The sequence below is a fragment of the Buceros rhinoceros genome, unplaced genomic scaffold (assembly GCF_000710305.1).
Source record: "Buceros rhinoceros silvestris isolate BGI_N320 unplaced genomic scaffold, ASM71030v1 scaffold7946, whole genome shotgun sequence".
Lineage (NCBI taxonomy): Eukaryota > Metazoa > Chordata > Aves > Bucerotiformes > Bucerotidae > Buceros > Buceros rhinoceros.
In genome coordinates this window covers 9,013-33,815 of record NW_010419251.1, presented here as the reverse complement: position 1 = coordinate 33,815, position 24,803 = coordinate 9,013, and the positions used below count along the sequence as shown (strand labels likewise).

Sequence of the window (24,803 nt, the reverse complement as noted above, 5' to 3'; positions counted from 1 at the left end):
CCGCCCCGTCCCTTCCCCCGCTCTGCCCCGCGGCCCTGACACCCTGCGGGGTCCCGGGCGGTGCAGCCAGGCGCTGCCCCGCTGCAGTCCCGCTTTGACTGGCGCTGTCTGTGTGCCGATGCTCCTGAGCCCCGGGGGGGCGTTAGGGCCCCGGAGGGTGTGTGTGGTATGTACCCGTGCGGAAAGTGCACGGGTTAAACTCCAGCTGCGGAGCGTCGGCACGGCTCCAGTGCGGTGTTGCCTCCTGACGTGTTGTTGAGCAGTTGAGATTGTGGCCCAGAACTTGTTTATGCTAAAGAAAAAAAAACCACCACAACGTAGACAAGCAAAATAAAAGCTAAAATTAACAGAAGGGTCAAAGACACAAATCCTGTAAGCGTAACCATTCCTAAATTGACGGGCAGGTGCATTCTTACAGCAAAAGGGGCTGACAGCTGTTCAGGAGTACAGTAAAAGTTGCTTTAGAGAGATGGTCCATGTAAGTGAAGCCGTATGGATGGTTTGGGGGGTAATAAGAAGGATCCTGAAATTAGTGTTTTGGCTTAAAAAGTGTTCACCCAGCACAGCAAGTAGTCTTAGTTGTACTTTGTGTCCTTAAGATTTTTGAAACATGAATTTAAAGATAATTTGAGCAAGTACTTAGAATAACTGATTGTTCGCTATGCTGTTGATAGATTGTCAGAACGGAACTGTATAGAAATTGTCACTAAACTGATTGCGGAAAAACAGTTGGAAGTAGTGCACACCCTTGATGGAAAAGAGTATGTCACTCCAGCACAGATTAGCAAGGAGATCCGGGATGAGCTGCAGTTTTGCGGTGGTAAGTGTGGTGTGTGCTTTCTTCTTATGGATTTGGAAGTTATTTTTCAAAACTTCAGAAAGAATTTGAAAATTTTCTTCAGTTCCCTTAATCTTGGGAAAAAATGTGAGCTTGCTTTTTATTGCTTCATCTACACTTGAATTCACAGGTCAGATCTATGTTAAGCTTTTAGGTAAACATAAAGATAGGTTACTCGGTTCATTATCACCTGAATTATCATCAGAATTGCAGAGATAGGAGTGGTCTAAGAACCTCTTGAAAGGAGATTTGACATTTTTATATGGTGAAATACCTGGCCCAGATGTTTGGCCTTAAATCAGAATTTCAAAATCATTTTTTATTCCCATCATTAGTAATAATAGTATTTTTAAATTGTGATTGACAGTATGAAGAACCGTCTGCTTTGTAAGATCTGACTTAGATATGTAAGGAAGCAAATATGCTTCAAACTGCTTAGCATCAGTGGTTTTAATGAGAAGACAGTGTATTGTACTTTTAGTTATATTTAAGTGTGTTTGGAAAATTAACGTCCTTATTCTGCTCATACAGACTAGTCATTTTCTTGCAGTTGCCACAAGTATGCCTCAGTTTGCGTGATGCCAGTGTGCATCGTGTCAGTACGACAGCTTGAACTGAATTTAAAGTTGCTGATTTTTGCTAGTAGCATCATGCAAAGGTAGAAAGTTTTAGCAATCTCCATTTTGATACTGATGGACTAGTGGTCAAATCCAGGTCAGCATCAAGGCAAAACCAATTAGGAGGTAGTTTGAACAGTGATTTTTACTTCTGAAGTTTCTGTATTGGATTGTCAGCAAGGCCATAGGGCAGAACAATATGGGATGTCTTGTGCTGACCACCTGTGGTTTCTGTGGTTTGACAGTATCTTCAAAGCTGAAGTTGATTCAGTTGGTCTACAAAAAAGTAATGAAGAAATACCTTGTATGCAGTGGACTATGCTATATTCTAAATCTGTTCAAACATGCCTTAAATACTAAAATTATATTTGTACTCTTTTTTGAAGGTCGAATAAACATTGTTGACTTACAGCAGGTAACTTTTTAGTAATCTGTATACTTCTTTCTTTTATTCACAGTGTATATTGTAAATATGGAGTTTATCTGTTTTACTACAGCTACATTATTTTTTTTAAAAGAGAACAAACTTTACAAAGAGCTGGTAGCTGGTGTCAGAGTACTGAAGATTACTTTATCCGTCCATTTACTGCTCTATTGAGAGTTCTTCTCTGCTTAATGATAACGTATGACCTCTGAAATCACCGCTAAAGTATACAGATTTTCTTACTGAACACTTCCTTTGTAAATTAAGAGGGCCAAACAGAAAAGAAATATGTTTCCCTTTAAATTTAAAGCTTCAGGAGCATGCATAATTAACTTTGCATGCCTCCTTGGATCTTCCCTCTCCCTTCATTAATCTCTTGTCTCCACTAATTTTATCCTCCAGTAGTCTTCCTCTGTGACTAATTTACCCTTCTGGCTTGAGTAAAGTTGCTTGGAATCAGAAAATCTTTCTGAAAAACAGTTTAGTATTTTCTTTTGTAGTTTTCTGAATTTTTTATTATATAGGCTTCTTTTACCAGCGTCACAGTTGCAAGGAGAGCTTTCTCCCCCTAAAGCATTGCTGCTTTACTCCAAATCACAAATTAACTGTATGTATGCAGTAGTAGAAAAACTAAAAGCAACTTTCCTCAAGGCATAGGAATGTGTAAGTATATCATTGTTTGAGAATTAATTTGAATTTAAAGTTCTGATAAGAGCTTTTGATGGGTGGTTTTTTAGGTAATAAATGTGGACCTCCTGCACATTGTAAACAGAGCTAACGACATCATTAAATCGGAAAAAACTATTCAGCTTGTACTGGGACAGCTTATAAATGAGTGAGTACTTTCAGGAGCAATCTGTGTAAGTCACGTCTCTCATTTTTAAAAATGCAGTCTAAAAATGATGGCCAGCCTATGTTGCTGCTAAAGTGAAAATACATTTTTCTTGGCTCTGCTACTTGGTGGTGATCAGTGCTTCTTTTCCAAATGGCGAGCGAGGCCTGTCTCGGCAGAGCATCCAGTGAGTCCATGGAGCAGAGGACTTACTGCATGTCCCTGCCCAGGAGGCTTTATTTCTTACCCAGTATCTTTGCATACAGCAGCCAGATCTCATTTGCTCTGTTGCTTTGCTATCTGCCTCAGCTATTGACATGCCCTCTCATTTTTTCCCACCGCTGGCTTTACCTCACAAGCCGAAGATGTATGAGCAAGTCATTTCATGGCATTCAGCACACTAACAGCCACTGAAGTACTCTTGTGGGGTTGTCTCTAATATTGATTGTGTTGCAGGATTTATTTCTGGCAAAGAGTGTGGAGTTCCTGGCTCTTTTGACATAATTAAGACCTATCCTGCTCACTGGAGCCCTTTCTAAGCCTCATTGACATATGTTTTCCTCTTCCTGCTTTTTGATAGTGTCATACCAGCAGATAAATAGCCAGTTTTAATACTAACTACCTGGTTACCTGGCTTTTAGAAAAACGTCACATTTTAACTGACATTGTTCTCCTTTATTCATTTAAAATAATTTTTTGCAAAGATACAACAGCAAGAGATATAGTGCCAGCTCAGTTAATAATTCAGCATGTGGTTATCAGGTTGATCTTGAATTTCACACTTAATGTGTTGGGTTGTTGTTTTTTTTCTTGTTTTTAAATAAGGAGTTACCTGGATCAATTAGCAGAAGAAATAAATGATAAACTACAGGAAACTGGCCAGGTGACAATATCAGAACTCTGCAAGGCATACGACCTTCCGGGAGACTTCCTCATACAGGTGACGCAAGCCACCAACCTAGCAAATGTAGAATTGATGGCATTGCCCTTCTTTTATTATCTTTGCAATAGCCATGACTTTTAATTGTGATGAGCTGCTTGTCATTGTAAGCAGAAAAGTATTGGACACATGCAGGGTGCAGTGTAACGGCTGTTCTCAGATTGAGATTGATGTTTGCCTTTTCACTACTGGGCAAAATTTCTTCAGAATCTTTGTGACTGGTAGGAGCAGTTAGTGCTGGTAATGTCAGGAACGAGTTAGATTAATGTAAGATCTGGACATTTATTTGTTCGAAATATTATAGATGTAGGGGTAATTTCATCAGTCTCATTAGCAACCCAGGAAGCAGAAATACAATGGTAGAGAACTTCCAGTTTTTTCAGAAAAGGTAAAATAAATATGGTTCTAGAAGCTGAAGCCAGACATTCAGAGAGGAAACAAAACCCAATTTATCTTTGTTAGTGACTATTGCAGTGTTTAAAAGGATTAGTGTGAATTCTCTTAGCATTGTTGACTTTCAGTTTAAGGCTGGATTTTGTGTGGAAGGTACTTTTTTAAAGGGTAATCCTGTGACCTGTTAGGTGGACAGCCGTGTTAGGTACCACAGACAACCTTGCTGACACTCAGTTTATGAGCAGATTTCCTCTAGTATTTGTAAACGTGATCAGCTTCTACAAAATCTTCTCTAACATACAAAAATTACTGCATGTTTTCTTTTTGTGTCCTGGGCAATATTCCCAGGATGTGCAAGGATGCATATTTATAAACTGTTTGCAGCTCTTTGTTTTGTATTTATTTTTGCTAATTTTTGCCTTCGGTGTTTGAAAAAATGGGTAGTGAGGTCATCCGTCACTGGTCCATACAAAATTAGCACAAAGCTTAAATCCTAATTTTCACTGAGCATCTCCAAACAATGCTTACGTATTTTGCAGTTTTCTTTTATCACTAGATACACATATATCCGATAGAAAAGGGCATCAACTTACACATAGGAAGACACATTCTTGGTATACCTAAATAATAATTTCCACTTGTAGTCCTCATTTCTGAATGTTTTGTCTGTCTTACCAAAACTAACCTGCTGATCTGTTAATAGAATTTTTTATTATTATTTTTTGTTTAACATCGCTAATATATAATTTTAGCAGTCATCCCAGCTTCTATTTACAGGCACTGTCCAGGCGTTTGGGTAGAATTATTCATGGACAGCTAGACCAGGAAAACCGTGGAGTCATTTTTACAGAAGCCTTTGTGTCCCGTCATCGAGCACGCATTCGTGGTCTCTTCACTGCCATTACTCGGTAAATTGCAACACTTGCAAGCACATGCTAAAGTATTTTAACCACAGGTCTTTATGGAGCTATGGATGATTGAAAAAGAAAAGAAAAGAAAGGCCTATGGATATATTTCTTTTAAGTGTAGTTCAGTTCCTGAGGTGAATATGTAGTTATGTTAGACTCACTTTTTTGAAATGGGGACCTGCTTTTGAAAGGAGAACAAGGAAGGTAACACAGTATACGACATACAGCATACTTAAGGGGTTTTGGCTGAAGAAAATGTTAATCGGTAGTTCTTTCATGTCTTTGGGAGTATCAGTCCTGTCATTCCACCACTCCCCAGTCAATTACATATTGCTGTCTACCTACTACATGTGATTATAGATTATTTTTTCTTATTAAATCAGTAATTTTCTGTGTCAGTGTGTATGAAGAGAAAAACTTGGGACAGCGGAAGTTTCCTTACAATAATTACCATATTGTCGTTATCATTTCATAGTTATTTAAAATTAAAACCTCATAAGCTGTGTTAAACATCACTGTAGCATCCTGGGGCTGAGATATTACACAGTTTTGTCCATCTGAAGTAACCTTTCTTATTTCTAGATTCTTGATTTCACTTTCAGGTAATTAACTTACATTGTTTTATTTTTCTTTTTTCCAAGGCCTACGCCTGTAAGTAACTTGATCACTCGATATGGATTTCAAGAACATTTACTTTACTGTAAGTTTCATTCAGACTGTTTTGCATTTTTTCATTAGTTAATTCATAGCTTCTTCATTACCAGAAGTATGCTTTCAAAGAAGCTTTTTGGTATATAGTCTTAATTCTGGAATAAAGAACTGTGTGTTTCCCTTTAGTGTAAAAAGCGTTAAACTTTTTGTGCTATCCATAACTGAAGAGGTGTTCTTTGTATATAAAGCAATGAAAGCTTACGATGATGAAATGCCTCTGGGGCAGAATGATGCAAGAAGTGCGTTACTCATTTTGTCATCTGTTTTGTTATTTGTTCTTAGCTACGGGCAGTTTTATCAGTGTAGCACACAAAAGTGGACAGATTTTATGTAGCCAAATAGCATTAACTGCTCTGGATTTTGTTTATTGCCTTTTCTCTGGGATAGCAGAGGCAGAGCTTTTGTTACGCTCTTAGTTAAATGTGTTTATAAGCCAAGAGATAAAGCATATCCGTAAACTGTTTGCTTTTATATTCCTCAGTTCCTTTTTTTAAATAGAAGTGCATAAAGATTTCCTATCCAACTGCTGAAACTTTAAGGCAATACTCAATTGTTTCTCACCTCTAATACTGCAGCTTCTCTTTGACTGCCCCCTCCAGTCTGTCCAAAATACTGCTTCAAGCATCATTACTCCTGTATGCTGACTGACCAAGTCTTTAGAATCCTTTAACAGTTTTCTGTCTCTTCTCATCAGAGTTAATATTTCTCTTCTGTTTGATTGGGTGTTTTTGCTTTCAGGGCATTGGACGCTTCAGCTCCACTATAATAGCTCTCTGCTTACGTTCTTGTGCTTTGCAACAAGCTTATTCATTAAAAATTTAAATCTTAGCATTTAAATAAAATCATGTAAACTCTTCTCCTTTCACATAATCAGTTTAAGGCTTCCTCGCATTTTTTGGAATGTGTCATGGAAGTATTCATAGATTAAAAGAAAAATGTGTTAAACTGCATTATTGTAATGTTGCAGTACCCAGCAAATTTCAGTATGGTGTTACAGATTTTTTTACAGTTTTTTTCAAACAGATCCAGCAAGTACATGATCATGTTTTGTTCATGTACAGTGTCAATGTGCACTGAAGTTCTAGTGTTTTCTTATCACCAGTAATCATCACATTGGCTAACTATTTCTAGTATTTTCTTGGCGGTTTTTTTAGTGAGCTTGTGCATCTTTTTCTTTAGTTTTTCTTACTATATTTAATTTCTTCTGCAGTTTTGTAAGTTTCAAAGCCCTTTTTACTCATTGCCAGAGTACATTTGATTTTATTCCATTCATTTGCTGAGATACCATCTCAATTTCGCAGATGCTGAAAACTTAAAAAATATCTTTTACTGGTGTGACTTACACTTTTTCTTTTTATGTTTGTCATTATTAGCAATGTGTTTTAAAATGGTCTTTTTCAGTTTTGTGTCTCTTCCAGGAAAAAAAAAGTGCAGTGTACTGCCATATAATTTACAAACAGCTAATTATTTAATCAACACTTAGTGTTAGACAAGAGAAACAATAGTCTTTGGTTCTGTCATGTAGCTGTGCTGCTGTTCATGTTAAGCGGGCATGAAGCTATGATAGAAAATAATTTTAGATATTAGAAACTGTTTAAGTTAAACCATTAACTACAAAGCACTGTGAAAGCACAGGTGTTCTTCATGTCTGAGTATTATGTTGCTGATGCAGAGCAGGCATGGAGGGATGCTTATCATCTTTGCCAGACTTACTAGTGTCCTATTAGGTCTCTGTCAAACTCTGCAGTCACCTTTAAACGTAAGTGTGAGATTACAGTAGCTCCGCAAATGTCCTGTTGTTTTGCTTCAAAAGAAAAGATTATCTAGGCATAATTGTAGTCATTTTTTTTTTCATGGCTTGGCTTCGTGGACAAAAATTTGGGAAGGGCTTTACCCACACTTACTGACGCTTACTGGAAGCGCGCTGATGGCCGAAAAGGCCAATGTGAGATAGGCAAGACCAGATGCAAAGAGCACAGCGGAAGGTCTCCTTGGGTGGTATAGTCAAGGCACGGTTCTTTCTGAGTTGTCTTTTCTCCTCAAGAGTGATTCTACGCATGCTCTCAAAGGAGACAGCAGCGTTATGTATGGTGTAGTAGGGACTGTGAAATCTCCTATGAAAGCACGTTCCCTACCCTGGAAAGTCTCTAAAGACTCTGGTTCATTGCTAGTGCTCCACAAAATTGTTTGAAAATCTATTAAAATTTTAGCTTTTCCCCCAAAACTTTGAATAAAAACAAGTTGAGATTTCAGAGAACCAAACTATACTGTCTGACAGTTGCTTAGGTGGGATAAGCACTTTGATTCTATTTCCTTGGGTAATTAAGCTACTAGTAAGTATAAAAATCTAATTTTAAAATTAATTTTCAGAATCTGTCTTATAAGCTCCATTTTATACAAAGTAACTGAACCATGGCACAACATGATTTCTAGCTCTTGTCTTAGATTATGTAAAACTGTATCTCGTTTAAATCAGTTTCCGTTTCTTCTACATTTTTTCAGTGTAAGTAAGTACAGCTCAGGTCTGTAAACAGCAGCTGTTTCAATAGCTGCTAGCTTATAGAAGCTTGTTTACACTATGGGCATATCTGATTAAAAAAATCACGGTTTAATATGCAGTATTTCTTCTGGAACCAGGTTTTCAGGTTAATTTTCCTGTGTAGGTGACAAAACCTTTGTATGCTGTACTAAGCATGTTTTTATGTTGACTGCTACTCATATTCAATGAGGAAGAAGCCGTATTTTGTGATACCATTTAACGTTCTGTTCCAGGGTGGAATCTGTCTTAATGGACTAGAAATCGACACAGACTGAGGATAAGAAAAACATGTAGCAAAGCTCTGGAAGTCAGCAGACATTGGCAGTTGATGTCGCTGGGTTTTTTTTTATATATCTACTGACTTACAAAAAGGCAAAAGCAGAACACAGGAGGCAAATATTCCTCAACACCTTTTAATGAATTGAAAATACCGTATTTCTCATTGAGAAAGGCTTAGTATTCTGGTACTACTGGTTATCAACCTGTTCTTTGTCAGCACTATTTCCGCATTATCAGGAGGTTATTACTGGCAACAGTGTGAACATTGTAAACCTTGAAGGCGGTCGCTACGAGGAGATGCAGTTTAGGTAGCAATTTTTCATATCACTTTAATGCATCCAGATCTCTGTTTTTTCCATCTAGGTTAACACACAAGCAGTGGATTTGAGAGAACATTATTAATAAAATGCTGATGTATTTTATTGTCTGGCAAGAGAAAGATTCTTTTATGACTACATTTCCTAAATCAAAAGCTCAAACTGTTCAGGTTATATGTTCAATAAAAAAATGCTTTGATCCTGCTGTTGTGGATCACTCTTTTGAAACATTGTATGATTTCCAGAGCTTTTTTCGAGATGTTCTCATAAATGTTAAAAATAATTGATAGAACTCAGAAACGTTTCACTAGAATAAGCACAAGCAACTAATGGGTGGGAGAGAAGAAGAAACAAAACAGGGAAAATAATAGCTATGTTTAGATTAATGGATATATCACAGTGGAAAATGTCACTTCATTTATTTTCTTGTAGCTGTGCTAGAAGAACTTGTTAATGCCGGTCGTCTAAAAGGCACTGTGGTTGGTGGGAGACAGGATAAGGCTGTGTTTGTTCCAGACATCTATGCCAGAACACAGAGCAACTGGGTGGACTCGTTTTTCAAGCAGAATGGTTACTTAGGTAATTAATGTATATACTCGTAGATAAAATACCGTTCTAAAATTAGTTTAGTTAATTGATCTTACCCTACTACAGCTAGTGTTTAGTGTGAAGCCTCACAAGAATAAGTGCAAATCAAGACAGTAGTTGATACTCCTTTGTTAAAAGACCATCTTGTAATAATGTGTGTTACTTTATCCCAAAGAACTGTATTTCAGCAGAGAGAACCATACTGCTCAACAGTCAGTTTATTACTCACAGGATTACAAATGCTACATTTTTACTGTTGTGAAAACATTTCTTACACTGCTCATTGCAGACTTTTCAGATAATCATGTTTGACCCATGTCGCTGGAGTTTCAGTCCAGGTGTCCACATTACAACCAAACTCTGGCTATTAATATTCCAGATTGCCAAACAGGCAGCGCACAGGAAGAACCTTTTCCAAAATAAGATTTGTAGAACTGGAGCAAGTGGCACTGGTGTCCTGATTTGCATCCAAACAAGTCTAACTTAAAGCTGAGTGATACTGGACAGTGGTGTTCTAAAACAAGAGCTGTGGGAAAGTGTGGACCTGAATAAACAGAGGAGTGTAGCCTTTAAGGTCCCAAAGGACTGAACAGCCATTAGTCTTGCAGTTTAAAAAGGTTCAGCTTAATTTCCTGTGGCAGTTTTATGTGTTTCTGTAATATTACTTCACTGATAGAGTGTCTGTCATGAATGTTTTCAGAGTATCTAAGTATAAACTGCCAAATAGTTGAAATTATTTGCTTGTGAGGTATTGCATGTTTCTACAAATACATTGGAGTAACATTTTGACATTGTAGATATTGTAATTATTGTTCATGTTGTATTGGAAAGATGTAACTGCAGAGATAAGCTTAATGGTATAAGAATCTGAAAAAAAACCTTCTTTTTTTTCCAAAAACTCAGGCCAAAGTCATATCCATGATTTCATCTTTATATTTCTATTAACTACAGAATCATAGAATAGTTTAGGTTGGAAAAGACCTTTAAGATCATCAAGTCCAACGTTAACCCAGCCCTGCCAAGTCACCACTAAACCATGTCACTAGGCACCAGATCTACACGGCTTTTAAACACTTCCAGGGATGGGGACTCCACTGCTTCCCTGAGCAGCCTGTTCCAATGCTTTACAACTTTTTTTGATGAATAAAGTTTTCCTGTTATCCAGCCTGAACCTGCCCTGGCATAACTTGAGGCCATTTCTTCTTGTCCTGTTACTTGAGAGAGGAGACCAACACCCACCTCACTACAACATCCTTTCAGATACGCCTGTGTTTAGGTGTAGGTTGTATTGAACTAAGTTTTAAGTTAGTAATCAGCTTGAGGCTGCATTTCCTTGTATAAGAACTTTATGTAATTCTTTGGATTCTGCTTTCAAAAAAAATTGCTATGTAAGATCCTGTATGTATATGAAGGTACTTAAATGTAACAGACATCTAATTATTTTATAGAATTTGATGCGTTGTACAGACTTGGCATCCCAGATCCAGTAGGCTACATTAAAAAAAGGTACAAGTCCACACAACTCTTACATCTGAGAGCAGCTTGTGTTGGTCAAGAAATGGTGGATCAGGTTGAAGCCTCTGTAGAGGAAGCCATCAGCTCTGGAAACTGGATAGATGTAGCAGTAAGCAATCCTTTCGGTTGTTGTTGTTGGATTTACTTATTTTGTCTTTTTGTGTTAAATGAATGTTAAATTGAAAATACACATGTATAATGAAAATTCCATGTTGTCAAAGAGGAATATTCAGTTTAAGTAAAATAACAGGTAAAAAGGCATTATTTGCCCTTAATTGGTCTGAACAAAAACAGGGGAAGGACATACCAGTATTCCATTGGTGGATACCTATCATTTCAGAATTAGTGCTAATATATTCTGCTAGAGAGCTGTATATTTCTGTGGGCTTAAACTGAGCTCTTGTGACAGTTTCGGTAAGCAGAGGGATGTTAGCCGTTTTGTCCTGGCTAAATCCTGATTTTAGGCTCTTACAGTACTACTTTGTCACTTACAGTAAGGAGTCGTGTTGTTCTTTTGTGTTTGGTGTTACTCTCTATCTGTCGAGCCGCATTTTTGAAGAAGTTGCCATGCGTTTTCCCAGAGGTAACACATATTCTGGAGAGATTCTGATTTAAAATAGTGTTTACTGTTAAATTACTAGTTCAACTTTAAAAATGCAATATATCCTAAATCGTTAACAGATGTCAAGTGGGTTGTCTGTGGATTCTGTTTATCCACATGCAAGTATGTCTGGCCATTGTAGAACAGATTATTGTGTGTAAATTATTTTTTTCTTCACTCTAGACTCTTCTGCCCAGCTCATTGTCAACAGAAGATGTCGGGATTTTGCTTCAGCAAGTGATGAGATCTTTAAACAAAAGTTCTTCAGGTTTAATCTTCAATGACACCATTGTGGTCAGTGAGAAATTTCTAAGTAGCTGTGCTGATCTGTTTTCTGGTATGATGCAACAGAAAGCTGAAAAGGTACAGGGTTTTTTATTGATCAAGATGTTGTCATGTTGATTTTCAGAGTATAGTTTATGTGACTGTTTGCTGTTACCATCTCTTTGCATCTCATTTGAAATACAGTTGAGAAGAGTGGGAAAAAATGATGAAAAGTCTGTATATGTAATCGGTGTAATTTAATGAATATTGATTTGCACTCAGGAAACACTATCACACTAACAGTATGCTCAGATGCTGAGTTTTGAAAGGAACAGTAAATGTCTCTTCACCTGTTACACTTGGAAAAGATGGTGTTAGATTAGCGTACTTAAAAATGGCCAGATATCTTAAATGTTTCTGTATGTATCTTTTGTTGCTGTGTGTATCTTTTTTGCTCATAAGTGCATGTTCTTCCTTTTAGGAAATGAAAAATAACCGTGTTAATTTAATCACTGAGGAAGATTTAAAACAGGCTTCTGTTTTAGAGAATTCATATGCTAATAAAAAAGACAAAAAGGATGAAAGGAGGAAGAAAGCAACTGGTAAGGCATCAATATTTAACCTAAGCAAAAAAAACCCACACAAACAAACAAAGAGGCTTGTTTAGCCTTGGAAATACTCATATACAAAGTTACTATATTTTGTAGTCCCATTAGTTGCCTCCAGTCGATTGCTGAAGATATTTAAGGAGTAATCCAACCACTTCTCATCATTAAATTGCAGGTGTAGTTATACCTGAGTGATGTACATGAGAACTCATATCACATTTAGAAGTGCAGAGGAGGTGCCATAAGGATGTCTTGAGTTAGTCAGAATGGGGAGGAATCCATGTTTATTTATTAGCGTATGTGGTATGGTTACGTACGATGGAGGACTGACCAAACCAGTATTACCTTGGGGACCATTTTTTATTACACAGTATAGATACACTTTTACTCTACTCTTCAGGGATCCAGGAGGATGAGAATATTTTTTAGTAGTCTTGAGAAGTTAATTCCAAAATCATTCTAAATTGAGAAATGAGGTATTGAGGTGGAGGTTTTTTGGAGAATATTGTACATCTTTACTGAGAATTCCAGATGAGATGACTTTCTGTTGCTAGCACACATAACATTTATTTGGAGATTCACACAGTTTACTTTAGGGTATATCGTGGGTTAAATTAATCCCAAGCTTTCTGCATCTGTGTGCTGGCTGTTTGGAATAGACTTTAATCTAAGAAAAAGAATAAAAACGTGTGGGTTTAACCCCTTCTGTTTTTTAAAACATTATTTAGACTGAAGACTGTTTTCAGTCCCAGAAACTTCATGTGGTTCCTATGTTACTGAGCAGTCTATGTTGAACACACAGGCAGTTAGCTGAGATGGAGAAGCTTGAACTTTAATTGAACTGTCAGAAATAGAATTACTTCAGTTTCCAGCACTCTGAGGAGTGAGACTCTGCTGAGCAGGTACCTCATGTCTAAACACATTCATATCCGCAGGTGACGTATTCTGTACCATCAGCAAGCACAACCCTGAAGTGTTTTTTTTACGGACTGTTAGGTGCATTACCTTAAAACAATCCACAGCATGGTTTAATAGTCGATGGTGTAGTTTTGTACTAGCAGAATGTGGCCTACGTCACACTGCCTGTGACTATACCACTGTCTGTTGTTTAAGTGTACCCTGATGTGGTGTAGTGTTAATGCAGTTCTTACAAATAGGGATTCTGCCATGTGTTTGGATTAATAAAAAATGTAAAGATAAATTCTCTGTTGTCTATGTATACCATTTGCAACAGTCTGTTACAAACAAGTATCTGTAGAGGCATGTACTCTTGAAATCCTTTCTGTAGGTTACAGACTATGTATCCTGTGGTCATAAAATATGGCTTTTCTGACAGTAGTCTCTCTTGCTTGCTTCATCTCTCTGTGGATAAGATCTTGACTGCAGAGTGCCGCTTTTTCTGTATGGCTATTAAAGTGGAATACAGAACAACGGGAGCTTGCCCAGGTGACGCACAGTTTGTATCTGCTCAGCTGAATGCAGTCACATTTTAAATAATCTTGTGAAAAACACCAACTCTTTTTTTTTATTGAAGAGGTCATAAACTCAAGAGGTGTCACATCCATCTGATGTACACCATGCACTGCTAGCTGCAAGTGAACTTTTTTGCTGTTCCTGCAAAGTAATGCTTAAAAATCCATCTGGAGCACATAACATATAACATTCACAGTTAGCTTTGTGAGTAGTAGCTTCTCGTCTTTGTGTTTCCTTTTCTTAAAGTGATTGTACTGTTACATAATGTAGTTACTTGAAATCTTGGAGCTTATATTTAAATGGAGAAGTAAGTACTTTTGCAAGGCTTAGTGCAGGTATAGAACCAGTTATTCTGGAGTGTAAATTTCTTTCCAGTGGAAAAAGGAACAAGCTGTGAAAAGGGAACAAATAGCAGAACAGCTTACGTTGTGGAGAGGGACTGTACTGCAAACTGAGATCCTGCAGTGTGAATACAGGGATTATGGGACCTCTGAACTAAGTAATTTGTTCTCTTTGTCAGAACTGGAACACCTTATGCTTTATGGTCATCTAGGAATAGTGAACAAAGAAACTGTTCTAGTTAATTGGATGCACGCTTCCAAGAATATTTTGCATAAATGCTTACTACATGGGATTCTATCTCTGAAAGTTAATGAAGTTACATTACCTGGAATATTTTTTAGTAGCTCGGTTATTCACCAACATTGAATAAAAATGCTAAATGTTTACTAAGATGCTATTTTCAACCAACAGAAAGTCTCCTGTTACATTGGAGACACTGGTATCTCATCTGTTATCAATTGGAAAAATATATTGCTTTTTTTTTTAATAAAATGTACATTTGGTATGGTTAGTATTTGTGTTTATTAATGACATTTGTTTAAACTAAGCTTTGACTCAGTTGCTTTTTTTGTCTTAAGAATGGAACTCATGCCCCTAAGATACTGGAATATACATGGTAGGTTAAGTTTAGAATCAGGCTGTGGGTTTTTTTTTAAATTCAGCACAAACAAGTAATGAAGATAAATTACCAAAGTATTGTAAACTTCCTAAGTGGTAGAACTTCGTTGTGTACTAAGCAAATAATTCTCCACCAGAGGGCAGTGGAAGCGTGAGAGGAGGAGGAGGTGGTAATGCCAGAGAGATCAAGATCAAGAAAACCAAGAAGAAAGGAAGAAAGGATGCTGACAGCGATGACGAGTCACAGGCAGCTAGCACAGGTTTGGTGTTTTATTTTGGGCACTATCTATTCATACTGACATCTTTATTACTTGTTTTTCCACACGTCTCCTTTTCCCCACTGTATTGATAAGGTGAGGTAAAATATTAAAGAAAATTTAGTTACAATTGTATCAATGAATATGACGTTGCTATTTAAATGAAATAGACATACCATATTCACTGAAAAGTATAACTGAGTCTTTAAAATAGCAATTTAAGTAAAGAAAATTAGAGCTTTTTCTTCTTTTTAGATATCAGGATGAATATTATATTGTTTTCTTAACACCTGCTGAATAGTGTATGATAAATGGAAAAGTTCTCATCCAGTTCCAAAAACTTCATTAGCTTTAATTAACAAATCCTAGAAATGAATCAGTACTGAGGTGTTTTTCCTCACAGGGATAAAATGTGCAGTCAAAATAAAGTTTTAATATTTGAGGCATTTTAGTGTTTCATGTCACAGAGTAACTGCAGTTCCTGAGTAAAACACTCTTACATCACGTTCTTTTTGGTGTAGCCTTTAACGTTTTATAATAGGTGCTGCTTGGATTGCTGTATTGTAATAAATAGACTGAACCAAAATCCCAAGATAAATTTAGGTGTAACCATTCAAATATAAGCCCCTTCCAAAACCTGATTTCAGCTCACTTTCCAACTGTCCGTATAGCTGTGTATGTTGTTCATTGCTATTATGGCACAACTAGGAACACCATTGATTTCCATCCATTTATGTGCAGAATAAACCTCTTTTATGCTGCGTCTGGAACTCTGAATACCTGACCTCTTCTGGTACCCTGTTATCATCCTGATCTCATTCTTATATGTAAAAATTAAATTATTCAGCATGCAGGCAAACTTCATGCTTTGTCCAAAAACAAAATACAGGTGCACTAATTTCTATGCATTTACAAGCAATATTAAGTTGATTTTATTGCTAAAACTTCTTGTCTGGTTTAATATTCTTGCTTTATCATGTCTCAAATTTTATACTGTAACCTCATGTTTGGATACTTTTTGTTACATCATTGTGTACCTTACTAAATGGGGGTTTTAAAAAAAACCCAAGAACTTTGTTAAATCCTTCAAATAGGAACATTTTATTCAGTTTTGGCATTCTAAAAAGCTATTTGGTCTTGGTAATGCTCATTGTTTCTAGACTAATGGATGGGCCAAGCAATTTGAAATATTTCACCAAAAGCACATGTCCTTATATACTACTTAAGTTGTCTATTACAGAAAATAACTTCTAAGTCATCAAAAGAGAAATTTTGTCAGCTTTTTATATGTAATATATATAATAAAAATTAACTGTTGTGTAGTCACTCTTTTTCTACTGTTGGTAACGCCTTGCTTCTGTGGTGGTTTGGACTTGAGGCATTTTAGTGTTTCGTGTCACAGAGTAACTGCAGCAAAAGTAAATACAACATTTTCTCAAAGAATGTTGCTCATGGCCACTACAGGTAGGAATAAGCAGCTGGAGTTCCCTTTCATGTCACAAGAGGAAATTCAGGATGTTGTAAAGACCCACATGCAGGATTGCCCTGAAGAGCTTATTACAGAACTTGCTGAACATCTAATAAGGTATTTTCAGTAATCCAGCTGGAGTTAGAAAGTTTGTGTTTCACTTTGGATGGATCTTCTCTTCAATCTCTTTTCTTGCTTAGAAAAAAATGTTTTGCTGATGGAAGTGAATCACAATTCTCTTTTTCTGTACATCTCCATGTTACATACTTGCTTATCTGTGAGAAAGCCATGCTGACACAGTAATGAGAAATAATGCTGCTGCTTAGCAGTAGGTGGTTCTGCATCCTTTGTCAGCAAGTGTGTTTTCAGACTCGCCTCCTTATGAGGATCCATGCTGGAGTTTCACCAGTCCTATCTTCCGTACAGCTTTTGGTATATGTTCCTGTTCCCTTTCTTTTGTGGCCCTGCTGGTACCTGTGTGAACTGGGTGATAAGCTAGATCAGCAAACTGATCTAAGCAAAGATTAATAACTTCTTTTAAAAAATGTTCCATACAAGAGAGAGCATATGAATATGGGTGTTCAAGGCAAAAAGGACATGATAGGACTGTCACAGCCCAAGGCTGCATAAATGTGGAAGAGCAGTGATAACTGCATCTTTAGAAAAGCCTGTGCTATATTCATGCAACTTAAGTCTTCCCCTCTTACAGTTCTCATTGATGTGAAATTTGACCACGGCCCCCTAAAAGAGTTTGTGAATAGAGTTGCTCCTGGAAATCTTTTCTGTCTTTCATCTTGTACCCATTTAAGAGTTGTTATGAGTTAAAACCTTGGCAAGCATTTACTGTAATTACAAAAGTGCATTTTAATTTCCTAGTGCTTTCAGTTATTTGCTTTTTATTTATCTCACCATTCTGTGGCAATCATGTCCCATTCATTATGAGATAGCTTTCTCTATTGCTGATATATTTGGAAAAACTTCCCACAATTTTACACTTTGCTTAATGTTCCCTTTTTCTCCTTTTTTCTTCCCTTTCCTAAGACCTTTAACAAAAACTTACCAGGAAGTTGTGCGTTCTGTTTTTACGTCTTCAACATCTTCCTCTGGAGCTAGCAGAAGACAGACTATGAAGGACTTGCAGGAGGAATTCTCAAACTTGTACAACAATGTTCGGTTATTTGAAAAGGGAGCAAAACATTTCACAGGTACGCTAAATTATACTTTAAAAAATAAATATGGTCCTTCAAGGATGTGAAATTTATTCCAGAATCTACATTCAAGGTCAAAGAAGAGCAGGAGTTTAAAAAGGAAAAACTTAGAGATGTGTTTACGCTGCCTAACACTGACCTACCTAATGCTGGAGTGCATTGCTTCACATACTGACATAGGTTCTCTTTGTTTCATACCCACAGTCTGTTATGTCTTCTGTCAAGGTAATTGTGGGTTCTTGTCCTCCCTTCCAAAGTGTTTGCATTCATTCCCTGTTCTTGTTGTCTGGGGGGAAAAAAAAAAACATCAGTAAGCTTACGTCATTCTGTCACCTGTGCTACTAAGGAAAGAATTAGAATTGAATACTACCTGATTTGAAGAAGCCCCTGTTAAAACCTCTTTTAGTGTTGATACAGAAAGTAGCTGCTCCTTGACGGCGGTTTCTCAAAAAAGCGTGGATTCATTTTGCTGCGCGTTAGTTTGTAAGGTGTCCTCTTTAGCTACTGTATTTTGTGACAGAAAAGTAGCATTAGGAAAATATTGTAGATGTTTCCAAGATTCTCTGCTATATTCAGCTTTCTTGTAGAATTTTCCCTGCAGAAGACTTAAAATAAAAGGAAGCAGTAGCAAAAACCGGTATTTCTGTGGTTAAGAATAAATTGAATTATTTCCCATTAGCCTCTGTTTGTTGTACATGCATTCTGTAATCTTTTTCCTAAAATTCTACTGTTTCAGTCTTAAAGTCATGTGCCTGCTCTTGTTTAACTGCTTGTCCTGTAGGCTTTTCCTTTTTACTTGTTGATGGATAGCAGTGGTTATTCATCTGTGGTTCAGGAGGATTGAACAGGGACCGGTTCATTGCTTATACAGAGACACCTCTGAAATACTAACACTGCATAAACTGGGCTTACAGACCTCAGAGCTCACATTCTTCACTGAAGAGTGCTCCATAAGCAGCTGCAAATGAGAGATGTTAGCTTCATGTATCCAGATAACTTTTTCATACTACCCATGGCTGATAGAATCCACTTCTTAGGAAGTGATGTGATGACTGTCAGGAATCGGATAAGTATAATAGGTTACTCTTAATCACTTGTTTCTTTTACAGATGAGACTCATACGAACCTTGCCAAACACTTGTTGAAGACTGTCTGTACAGACATTACAAATCTTATTTTCAACTTCCTAGCATCTGATTCAATGATGACAACAGAAAATTATTCTACAATCACAAGTGAGGTACACAGATAACAGCAGATCAGTGATGTTTACGTAATATTTAATTATCTTCTGTTTGAGTATGCCTGCAGCTGAAATTGTAATTAATATTATGGATTATTTCCATTCTTGTCTCATACAGGTCCGAACCAAGATCCTAGGTAAATTGCCAGAAGACACCAAAGGTCCTTTAACTAAACTGCATGCTTCTCTGAATGGCAAGGTAAAGGGATCCACCATCTGAGTTCACAATTTCCATTCTGCTGATACAATGCTAATAAGCAGCTGACTTACATGGTGTAGTACATAACTGCAGCTGCTGTGAAGGGTAAAGGCAAAATAATCTTTTGAATTCGAGTAGATCGGTGAGATTAAGTACATTTTCATGTGTGTGAATTTTAAGAGCAGAAAAGGTGATACTGATAGTCACCTAGCTCTTTGCTTCCGGGTGGAATCCAGTGTATCTTTTATGTGCAAGTGAGAAAAATAAAAGCTGAGAGTCTGCAGTTTAAAGTAGTTGATGTTTCTTGTATTTCGTTCCTGACGTGCCTTATTCTTCTCCCATGTATTTCTTAACTAGAAAAATCCTGGCTATTAAAAAAACCAAAAAAACCCCAACCCTAAAAAAACCTTCAAATTATGGCAGTGTAAGTACGAAGGAAAGTAATTTATTAATTCTTTTATGCAAAAGGCCATACTGGTATGTTTCTTAAGAAAAAATACATCTATAAATAGTTGTAGAACATATATTCCTTTTTTAATTCCATTTTTAAGACTTAAAGATTATCATTTCTTTTAATATTTAAGTATGTGAACTATTGGAAGATGATTAAAATTAATTTCTACTAAATACTTTTTTCCTTTCTCTTTTCTTCCATAGTTTACTCCAAATGTATTCACAGACATCTGTTCATGTAATTAATTGTGAACAGTAGTTAACTTTTTATAATCTCCTCACACACATTAAATATTTATGTTTTTTTAATAGAGTGTAGAAGATTTTCTTTCATGCCTCGATTCTGCAGTCGATATTTGTGGTATTATGGTGAAAAAAGGAGACAAAAAGAAGGAAAGGTATCTTAAGTTTGCTTATTCTGTGCAGAGTCTGTGAAATGTAGCTCTGTTGCTGCAGAAATGTTAGGTAGGTAGTGCAGTAGCAGTCACACAGAATGCGTAAGTAAGAGGCAGTCTTTCTTTCTAAACTGAAAAAAAAAAAGACAGTCCTAATTCTGTGGAAGAAAGAGGAGGGGAGAGCTCATAGCGCATTTGCTTGACTCAGTGCTTACTACTACCTGGGTTATAAATTCTCCAGGGGAGGCTTTCAAAATCTGAGCTACACCAGTGCTAGCTTCTTACAGTTTTTTAATGTGGAATTTCACATAAAGAAATGGTCAGTCAGAGGAGAAAATTAAAATTAATTGAAGTTAGATATGTTCTAGAGTCTATTACCAACTACTGTAAGACAGAATGAGAAACGTGTGTTTATATAATGTGTTCCTGTTCCTCAGGCAAGTCCTGTTTCAGCACAGACAAGCTCTGACTGAACAGCTGAAAGTCACAGAAGATCCAGCTCTTGTTCTGCACCTGACATCAGTACTGTTATTTCAGTTTTCAACCCACTGTATGCTTCATGCACCAGGAAGATCAGTACCACAGATCATTAATTTCCTGAGTGGCAAAATCCCAGAGGTATTTCTTTCTAGCTTTCGAAGGGGAAAGTACTTCTTTTCTACAGCAGAACACAGAAGTTGTGCCTTATACTATTTCAGCTGCCTGAGACTGGCATCTTTTGTGTTTCATGTCTAATCATTATTCTGTGTAGAGAATATACAATTTCTCTGACCCATATTGTATTTCAAAACTATCGTTTCAGGGATCCATCTTCATTATTTTTTTAATAAAACTAAAAATCAGTATGTTATTAGTACTGTAGCTTTCGCCTTTATCCAGAGACAGCTATGTAGTGGGGGATGTTATAATTTTTCTAACTGAAAATGTTTACTCTCTCTCCTTCCAGCTAGACCATGGTTGCTTTTTAAACTTTTCTAATTGAATTTTAAAGAAAGATACACCTCTTCGAAACTAAAAATACTGAAATTCTGTATTTTAAACTGCCAAAACTGGTGATGTTTAGTAACTGCTTTGCTTTCCTCTTTCAGTGGGTAATTGTCCTGTTCTTGCAGCATGGATGCACTTTCATTTCTTTTGCCTCTTCAAATGTCTCTCAGAATTCAGGCTGCAAAATGCCTTGATGGAAATATATTTATTTATTACTAACCCAACCCTCTTCAGGCAAGAACGGGAGAATGCTTTTTTAAAAAAATTAATCTAATTAAAGGTCTGTGTACCTCCTCCATAACTGACCTTCCTTTGTTTTGTTCTGGTTTTACCCCTCAGGATCAGCATTCCCTGTTAGTCAAGTACCAGGGATTAGTAGTGAAACAGTTGATCAGCCAGACTAAGAAAACTGAACGTGGAGATGGTGACACAACAAATAACCTGAAAGAGCAGGAAGAAGAAGATACCATTCGAAAAGAGCTCCAGGAAATCACTACTTCTATCAAAGATCTTGTTCTCAGACCTAGGAAACCTTCTGTAACAGAGGAATAAAACTATTATTCAGTGCATCCGCACCCATGGTAGAGTCAGATTCTACGTTTTTTTTGTCCTGAAGGGAAAGATAGCAGAAAATGCCTGACAGACTTTAAAATTTGGCTTCAGACAATGGCAAATCACAGTCAGGAAACACAGTTGTTGGGTGATGGTGGCAAATGGAGTTTTGTTATGTATTACTACAGTGTGCTTGTAACTCACGTTCAATATAGATGTGACAGAGCAGAGTTGTGGACAGTTGGGGTATGACATTAGTGGTTTTTAACTGGCGTCTTCATGTGAGTCCTCAAGAAATGGTTGCTCTTCACGTATCAGTGTATTCTGTTCCATACACACACAGGCTTTAATTCTCTGATTTGGCTCTATAGTGATCTAAGGATTGCATATAAGCGTGTATATAAGCCTGTATATCTTAGTTTCAAAATACTAGTTTTGAAACATATATTGATACCTGTCAGTATACCAATGGAAGGCCATCTTTATGTTTTTATACCATTAGTGGATGTTTTCAGCTTTTGTCCACTAGACCACAACAGTAAAAACATTGATTACAAATGTATTGTGCTAAACTTAAGGGAAGGGGCCCAGTACTAACGTGAGTTTCTGAATGTCCTGAGAGCTTGTGAAAATCAGCACACTCATGCTATTAATGTATTCTGTTAATCTCCACCATAGCTGCTCATTCAAAACTTATAATTCGGGCAGAGGAGGTGATACGCTTTTGCGTTGGTGTTTTGGGAGTCAACGCTGTTACTCCTGCCATATTTTACACGCTGTATGTTCATTCAGCAGACTCGCTGAGGGTTTAGTCCCATAACTAGTTCCCATAGTGCTTAGAAGCACTTGCTTGCATTCTGTCAGCTCCTTGAGTGAACTTGAGGTATTCTGTTTATCCTGAGTTTCTTGAAAAGAATTTCGTTTATACTCTTTCTACATAAACTTTATAGAGCAAAGTATTGGCTGAAGTGTTTCCCTCAAGTTTTTTACCAGCCTTATTTTTATATGAGCGGTACTTTACATCTTCAGGAAAATGGGAAAATGTGTAAAATAGAGTTCTGCCACTATTAATGACACAATTCTTGTGTGTTAAAAACACTTCAAACTTACTTTTAAGAGAAGACAATTTTCAAACCAGAAATATTTTAGTTGTCCTACTTCAGTAGTGCTCAGTGATTTCATGTGTGTAAAATTGCGTAAAATCGAGCTTGAGTAGTAAGACAAGAAACTGGGTTCTTTTCACTAAAAACGTCATTCACCCGTTCTTGTCAAAGTGCTCTGATGCTGAAAGAAAGCAAATTCTGTTCAAATTGTTTTCCAACAGCTCACGTATTCTATAAGCTTAATCATAAATATGCCCAAGCCTGAAATTGCAACAAATGAAAGTTGAAGAGGCCAAGTATGGAAACCCAGTAACAGGTTAACCAAGGCTGACTGAATTTTAGTAAGGTAAAAAATTGAATTTTATACATAGATAAAAGGCAGTAATGTTTAACAATGTTCCCATCGATGCTAATCTTTTACCAAACGTAAGGTGAAATAGTTTGTCAGTTGTAAGGAAGAAATCAAGGCAGTTACTTCTCTTTCCTTGGCTGGAGGCTATCGTAGCTGACAGTAAAGGGAAGAGTAAGAGATGAAAAACATTCAAACAGTTCAGCTTTAAGAAACAGAGTTTGGACGCAGGGAATAGGTTTGATTTCTTGTTATTTTGACAGAAAAATGATTAAGTTCCTGTACTGAATGTAAGCAATTTTATATGACATTGAGCTATTTTGTAAATAATATGCCATATGACATTCTGTATGCAAATACGAAATTATTTTAATAACATTAAATGATGAAGTATTTAAAGTGCATTCTGTTGACTTAAACATTTGATCATCTTGCAACTTGCCTCTTTCAAACAGTGGCTGGTAATATGCCCCCTTTGATTTAACATGCAATCAAACATATTTTTATTTGATACTGTTTTATGCTGGAATAATAATGAACTTGTTATAAAATTTACTTTATAACGTGTTAGACTTGCTATATTGTACCCAACGTTACAGGACTGATAAAAAAATACGTTCTTTGAAGTAGCAATGAGGGAAGCACTAAAATTCAGAAATATCTTCTGGCTACTAACAGATTTCAAGGAGACATAGGTTGGAAAACCTTCACAGGTATTTTTGTTGTCTCCTAGGTGTGGAAAATCAGTCTTCCGTTTATGATGTGGAAGTATTTTGAAAGAGAAAGAAAAGACATATTCACAATTTTCTGAATATTTGTCAGATTCATGGGGGTTTTTCTCTCCCTAGGAGGAAGGTATGCAGGAGGAAGAGAATCTTGTCTTAGAAATCAGAGCTTCAGCTCACAAACAAGAGCCCTTTGGAATTTCTAGGAAAAGGAAAGGCAATACAAAGTACACAAATTAACAGTTTTACTTGTGTTTTAAATATTTCGTGTCAGCCTCCTGTGCCCTTCACCTATGGTGTTTAAACATCACCATTGTATTTGTATAGATTCACAAAGCTGCAGTGTATATACACGCATTTATCAACATGCACCTCGTAGCCTCATTTGCTGCTACTCTCAGCAGACTGGACTGGGTGCATTAGCCATAGGTGGAAAAATATATTTCTCAGCAGCAGCCTTTCCTTTCTCTCTTTTTAAGTGGTAAAATATGACTTCTGTAGCTGGTGGTTTGCCGGTCTACTGGAAATGAGCAAACTGCTGCTCTGTTAGAAATTGCAGCCTTCTTTCCAACTCTCTTATTTCACAACCTCTTTAAAAAAAAAAAAAAAAAGAGAAAAGAAAAATTGGCAGGAGTTTCTACGTAATAGCATCGGGATTTGTTGACTGCATGAATCCATCTTACAGCTTGTTCAGATAAAGCTACAGTACTTCTGTTCTCTCTGTAGCTCGTGAGTAGGCTGTTCATGCAGTGGTGGCTCCTTGAGTTTTTTTTTAATAAGTAACAGTTGCATTTTCCTTCAGCCAGGAAAATGGCAATTTCTGTAAAACTGGATGGATTTGGGGGCTTTTTAATAGGAAGTTTGGTACTCTTGCAGAAGACACAAGAGGATGCTGGGCCAGATCGAAGGTCTGTGTAGCCCCATGTTATGTCTCCAGCAGGGTCAATGCTTAGGGACGAGTATAAGAACAAGGCATGTTGTGATTTTTCCCCTGAGTCCTTTTTGAGCCTCGAAGTATTTGCTACTCAGACTTCTTGAACCATGATTGTGCTTTAAA

At 36.9% G+C, this 24,803-nt stretch overlaps 1 protein-coding gene across 1 annotated transcript; it reads left to right on the top strand.

Annotated features, from left to right (window-relative positions):
• Positions 1-674: 674 nt before the first annotated feature.
• Positions 675-21,607, top strand: UFL1 (UFM1-specific ligase 1; the record flags this gene model as incomplete). Its single annotated transcript, XM_010138831.1, has 18 exons — positions 675-820; positions 1,842-1,870; positions 2,617-2,714; positions 3,537-3,651; positions 4,822-4,952; positions 5,594-5,652; positions 9,231-9,377; positions 10,835-11,010; positions 11,686-11,865; positions 12,248-12,368; positions 14,945-15,067; positions 16,529-16,649; positions 17,574-17,737; positions 18,850-18,980; positions 19,102-19,182; positions 19,948-20,033; positions 20,468-20,648; positions 21,357-21,607. Coding segments are annotated over 18 exons (2,302 nt in total), but the record flags the coding sequence as incomplete, so codon positions are not given.
• Between the last annotated feature and the right edge of the window lie 3,196 nt (positions 21,608-24,803).